General features: G+C 37.4%; 1 protein-coding gene across 1 annotated transcript; it reads right to left on the reverse strand.

Annotated features, from left to right (window-relative positions):
- Positions 1–4,581: 4,581 nt before the first annotated feature.
- LOC126943988 (copper transport protein ATOX1-like) lies at positions 4,582–5,034 on the reverse strand. The gene has a single exon (XM_050773233.1). It carries the CDS (start codon positions 4,981–4,983, stop codon positions 4,777–4,779), a length of 207 nt encoding a protein of 68 aa, XP_050629190.1. The 5' UTR covers positions 4,984–5,034; the 3' UTR covers positions 4,582–4,776.
- Positions 5,035–6,555: the final 1,521 nt, after the last annotated feature.

Consider the following 6,555-nt stretch of genomic DNA (forward strand, 5'->3'; position numbering starts at 1 on the left):
CAGGTGTGATGGTGGGCACCTTCACAGTAGTAATCCCAGCTACTCGGAAGACTGAGGCAGGAGAATCACTTGAACCCAGGAGGTGGAGGTTGCAGTGAGCCAAGATCACGGCACTGCACTCCACAAAATAAGACTCTGTTTCAAAAAAAAAAGAATAAATTTCTCTCATGCCCTATCCCACCCCAAGACCATGTAAAATGTCTCTCTTTTATGCCCCACTGCACTTGTGACTCTAAGATGATATACTTCCTAGCCACCTTCCACCACCCTCACGCCCTTCCATTAACTTAGAATCCTTAAGGGCAAAAATTGTCTTTGTTCCCTGCTCCTCATGGCCTGATTTATATTAGGCACTTAATAAGTAACCCTTGAATTATTTACTGATGTATGGACACTATTCTTGTGGTCAATGAAGAAAATGAAAAAAAAAAAAATGTTTAATGTAAAAATGCAAACTAAAAATAAAATCAGAGCTTCTTTGCTCATATCTCCCTCATGTTTTTGTTTTAGTCATTAAACAAAACTTACCCTATCACTCAACCTAAACATCCTAACACTCTTCACCTTTTAGTGTATTTACACAATTAATTAGTAATTCTGCTGTAATTTTACCTTAATTACTCTTCCTTGGGTGAAACATAGCAATATGGTCAAATCTGAGTTTCTCAACTCAAAGTTGAGCTTAGGTGTTCACAACCAGCTTTACTGAATGTAAACATGTGTTTAACTTTGTTTTATATTCAATAGTTATAAAGGGATGTTTCCCTTCTCTGAGCAAAAAAAAAAAAAAAAAAAAAAAAAAAAAAGCCCTCCTAATTTCTTAGAAAATAACTGAATGAGAAAGAGTTCCTTATCATAAAGCAATTTTGTGGTGCAACTAAGGCTAATTCTTGACACTCAAACTAGTAGATGAGACATGAGATGCTGCAGTGACAAGTTGGTATGTATTGCCCAACCAGTGTCACACAATGTTCCCATCTGTCTTTGTTCCAAAATACATGGCAGATGGGAACAAGCACAAGTAGACCAGAGTTAGATAATTCTTGCTGCATAATGCACCCATATGAGGCAATCAAAAACCAAGGATTACTAGGTGACTTAGAGATATTACATAAAGGCCGGGCGCCGTGGCTCACGCCTGTAATCCCAGCACTTTGGGAGGCTAAGGCAGGCAGATCTCAAGGTCGGGAGTTTGAGATCAGCCTGGCCAATATGGTGAAACCCCATCTCTACTAAAAATACAAAAATTAAGCGGGCATAGTGGCATGTGCCTGTGGTCCCAGCTGCTCGGGAGGCTGAGGCAAAGGAGTCACTTGAACCGGGGAGTCAGAGGTTGCGGTGAGCCAAGATTGCACCATTGCACTCCAGCCTGGGCAACAGAGCGAGACTCTGTCTCAAAACAAAACAAAACAAAACAAAAAAGAAGGATTACATAAAATAGTTTGCAATACCACACTACCATAATGAGAACTGAAAGAGGCTAATGTGTTGGAGAAACAAGAAGCCAAGCCTTCCCCTACTGTTGTTACTATCACTGGGGGACGACATAATAAATGCTCAATGAATGTCGGCTCATTCCACTCCTCTCTCGCCTGCCGCCCAGGCCGGATCACCATCTGAGAGGTGTTACACGTACACTGAGAGTTACCAAGTAAGGAGGAACATGGTGACTTGGGGCAATTGGAAGTGGGGTTTCCTCTTTCTTTTCTGTAGGAATAGTCCAGTGCCATGCTAGTTAACAATCAGCTCTCCCAAGCATGGCAGTGGACAGCCTTGGATTTTACCATTTGCCAATTTCCATGGTGTAAATACTTTCATCATCACATTGCCAATCTCAAGCTACTAACCTGAGTTTGCTGAAATATGTCCTTTAAATACATTAGATATCTCAGATATTTCAGCTTCTCCCTTCAGTAACTTATAAAAATGAACAGAAAATTACTTGGTATTTAGAAGACATAAACAACACTGTTAATCAACATGATCAACAGCAGGATAACAATTATTTTCCTTTGCAAATGGAACATTCTTCAATAGGGATGATATTTTATGACGTTAATCTCAAATATATAAAAGGATTCAAATAATACAGACTATGCTCTCTAATCACAGAGAATTAAACCTATAACTGAAATTATTTGAAAATGTTTGGAAATTTACAAATTAAACAGCACACTTCTGCATAACCCACAGAAAACAAAGAAGAAATCACAGAAGGAATTAGAATATATTTTGTGCTGAATAAAAAACCAGAACATTTCAAATTTTGTGGAATAGGACTTAAAAGAACATTGAGTATAATTTATAGCTTTAAATGCTTCAACTAGAAAAAATAAAAAGATCTCATATCAGCAACCCTAAGATTGTCATATTAAGATGCTGGAAATGAAGTATATATTACCATGAAACTTAAGAGAACAAAAAAAAAATACGAGTATAAATCAAAAGAGAGAAAACTAGAGAATTTCAGTTAAACCAAAAGGTTGTATTTTGAAAAGGGCAACTCGCTAGGTATATTAATCAAGGAAAAATTAGAAAAGGTGCAGATGACCATTATCTAGAATAATAAAAGAATATCATTACAGATCTTACCTACATAAAAGTAGAATAAAAAATTAAGAAAATGTTTATGCTAATTAATTTGAAAGCTTAGATGAATTGGGTAAATTTACCTTGAAAGATAAAAATTACCAAAAGAGGGCCAGATGCAGTGGCTCATGCCTGTGATCCCAGCACCTTGGGAGGCTGAGGCAGGTGGATCAATTGAGGTCAGGAGTTCGAGAACAGCCTGGTTAACATCGTGAAACCCTGACTCTACTAAAAATATATTTTTTTAAATTAGCCGGGCATGGTGGTGAGTACCTGTAGTCCTAGCTACTCAGGAGGCTGAGGCAGGAGAATCGCTTGAACCTGGGAGGTGGAGGTTGCAGTGAGCCAAGATCACACCACTGCACTCCAGCATAGGTGGCAGAGCAAGACTCTATCCAAACAAACGAACAAAAAACTTACCAAAATACACTCAAGAATAAATACAAAATTTCAATAGCATGGAAATAATTAAATAAACAGACTTTGCATATTGAATTGGTTTTACAATTTAAATAGAGTTTGTTTAACTGAATTCAAATGAATACTTATGAAAGAAATAATACACTCACAAACTTTAAAAAAAAAAAAAAAAAAGAAGAGAAATAGGCTGGGCGCTCTGGCTCACGTGTAATCCCAGCACTTTGGGAGGCCGAGACGGGCAGATCACGAGGTCAAGAGATCAAGACCATCCTGGCCAACACGGTGAAACTCTGTCTCTACTAAAATACAAAAATTAGCTGGGCATGGTGGCACTGGCCTGTAGTCCCAACTACTCAGGAGGCTAAGGCAGGAGAATTGCTTGAACCTGGGAGGTGGAGGTTGCAGTGAGCCAAGATCGTGCAACTGCACTCCAGCCTGGAAACAGAATGAGACGTCATCAAAAAAAAAAAAAGAAGAAGAAGAAGATGACAAAGAAGAAGAGAAATAAACTTTTCTCAAATATTTTATCAGTAAAAAATTATCTTGATACTAAAAAATCAGAAAAAATACATAAAAATACCCTCTAACATCAATGTTACTCAAGAGCATATGTGCAAATCCCAAAAGAAAATATTAGCAAACTAAATCCAGCAATAGTAACATTGGGATTTAGGTCCCAAAGCAAAGTTAGTTTACCTTTAGGAAAATCAAACAAACAAGGTGCTTCACCTCATTAACCAAATAAGGCTAACATCTATTTGATTATATAACCAGATGCAGGAAAAACATCTGACAAAATTCAACATCCATTCTTAATATTTCTCAGAAATGTAGTAATAACAAAGTACATTGTTAACCTATTTAAAAATGTACAACACCTTACAGTTAACATCATACTAGTCATAAAGGCTGAATGATTTCCTCTTAAGATCAGTAACAAGATAAATATTTTTTTCTGCCTTTATTCATTCTATTCATCATTGTAACAAAGGTTCTATAGTCAGTCTACAGAGCAATTCAAAGGAACAAAAGTCAGTGATTGAAATGGAAGAAGGAAAACTGGCTTTATTCACAGATGACATTATTGTATGTGTAAAAATTCTTAAGAAATTTAAAGACAATCTATAGTAACTGATAAGTGAATCTAGTCAGGTTATGAGACAAGAACAATGTACAAAATGTATGTGTATTTCTACATGACAGGAACACTTACAAACTGAAATTAAAAATCAATATCTGTTACAGTAGCATAAAAATAAATAGTTAAGAACAAATTAAACAAAATGTGTGCAAGATTCATAAGACTGAAGATGCTAAACAATTGCCAGAGAGAAATATAAAATGATGTAATGAAAGGGTGTAAAGTGTTCAAGGATTTGAAGACTTTACTTTTCCTTAAAATCATCTCCAGAGTCAAATGTATTCCAATCAAAATCTTACCAGGCATTTTTATAGATATCGACAAGCAGTATTTAAAATATATATGCGGTGGGATTTACATAGAATGGAAATAACAAGATTGCTCTGAAAAATAACAAATTTGAAAGAATTGTATTATCAAATTTCTTTTTTTTTTTTTTTTTTCCCAACAAAAGCAGCTTGATTTTATTGCGGGGAAGCTAGGAAGGAATAGGACAAGTGAGGGTCTCCACAGGAACACCGTTGCCCAGCATGACTGCCAAGTCCCAGGTCTGTCTGGAAGCCAGGGGAGGATCAGCATCCTGCCCGCTTTGGTCCATCCTGTGGGCTGTGGGGACCAGGTCCCTACTACTCGAGGCCAAGGTAGGAAACAGTCTTTCCTGTTTTCTTTAGGGCTGCAAGCAGAGTGTCCACGCTGGGCTCAGATCCAATGCAGATCTCCTTGTTGGGCAGGTCAGTGTCATACTTAACTCCTCCAAGCTTATCAAGGACCCGGGAGACAGCTGCAGCACAGCTTCCACAGGTCATGTCCACGGAGAACACGTGCTTCGGCATGACTGAGGCAGCGGCAGCGTGGTGGCGGTGGCAGCAGCGCCTCTCTGGGCTCCTATCAAATTTCAATTATTGTATAAAGCTATGGTAACAAGGTACAGTATTAGCCTGAATTTAGATGTATAGGTTATAAAACAAAATATCCAGAAACAAATTTACACATGTAAGCTCAGTTGATTTTCAACAAAGTAGCTAGAGTGACACAGTGGAGGGATTGGTTCTTTCAAAAAATGATGCCACAACAATTTATGTTATCTGGGAAATAATAATTAGCTTTGATTCTGTCCTCAGACCAACCACAAAAAAATTAACTTGAAACAGATCACAGGCCAAAAGTAAAAATTTGGGATGTGTAACTTCTAGAGAAAAACAGAGTAGAAAATTTTTGCAACCTTGGCGTAAGCAAAGATAGGCCAAAAAAAGCATGACATATTTTTCTTTTAACTTTTGTTTAAAGAAAATACTTCTGCTCTCCAAAGGATGCTGTCAGAAAAAAAGCAAGCCAGACTAAGAGAAAATATTGAGTATTTTATGCAATAAAGTCGAAAAATAAGACAGCTGATTATCCCTTTTTGAAATAATAAAAAATTAAAACTTGCCAAAAATTAATCTTTTAATATCCTGAGATAATAATAGTGATAATATTTGTTGTAATAGTAGTAGTAGTAAATTAAATAGAAGTTTATCAATTATGAAAAGCTGAGAACCACCTTAATTGCTTGTTCCTTTCATGAAAATTCCACTTTAAAATACCTGCCAAAAAACAGATCGTTAAACACTGTTTGGGTGTTATGACTATTGCATTATGAGAGAAAACACAAAGTTTATTTGGTTAAATATTTTTCCAGTCATGTAAAATGTGCTCACTTTCTTTTTTCTTTTTTTTCTTTTTTTTTTCTTTTTTTTTTTTTTTTTTTTTTTTTTGATGGAGTCTCCCTCTGTCGCCCAGGCTGGAGTGCAGTGGCGCAATCTCGGCTCGCTGCAAGCTCCGTCTCCTGGGTTCATGCCATTCTCCTACCTCAGCCTCCCGAGTAGCTGTGACTACAGGCGCCCGCCACCATGCCCGGCTAATTTTTTTGTATTTTTAGTAGAGACAGGATTTCACCATATTAGCCAGGATGGTCTCGATCTCCTGACCTCGTGATCTGCCCACCTTGGCCTCCCAAAGTGCTGGAATTACAGGCGTGAGCCACCGTGCCCAGCCAGTGTGCTCACTTTCACTTAAATTCCTCTAATTAAATAATGCTTAAATTCTTCTGATTAAATTGTGTGCCTACACATAAAGAAGAAATATTTTATTATTAAAATAATTTTATATTACTCAATTAACTTACTATTAAAAAATTATTTTAACAAAACCCTGGCCATCCTCCTCCCTACTGCATTTTCGTGGATACTAGCCTGCCATCAGTCACTCTGAGTCATGGACCTGACAGCTCTCATCTCCTGCACTTTGGAGCACATGAGATCTAGAATGCTGAGAGGTAGAAGACTTCTCTTCCTCTCTAACCCTCTCACCACTGATTTGCCCGTAGTTCCTACCTTCCAGCTCATACCAATTATACGTGTCCTTGT

Source organism: Macaca thibetana, chromosome 20 (genome assembly GCF_024542745.1).
Source record: "Macaca thibetana thibetana isolate TM-01 chromosome 20, ASM2454274v1, whole genome shotgun sequence".
NCBI classification, from domain to species: Eukaryota; Metazoa; Chordata; class Mammalia; order Primates; family Cercopithecidae; genus Macaca; species Macaca thibetana.

What these genes read in the sequence shown, in the direction of transcription:
- LOC126943988 (XM_050773233.1), bottom strand. Translation starts at nt 4,983, where the DNA reads ATGCCGAAGCACGTGTTCTCCGTGGACATGACCTGTGGAAGCTGTGCT.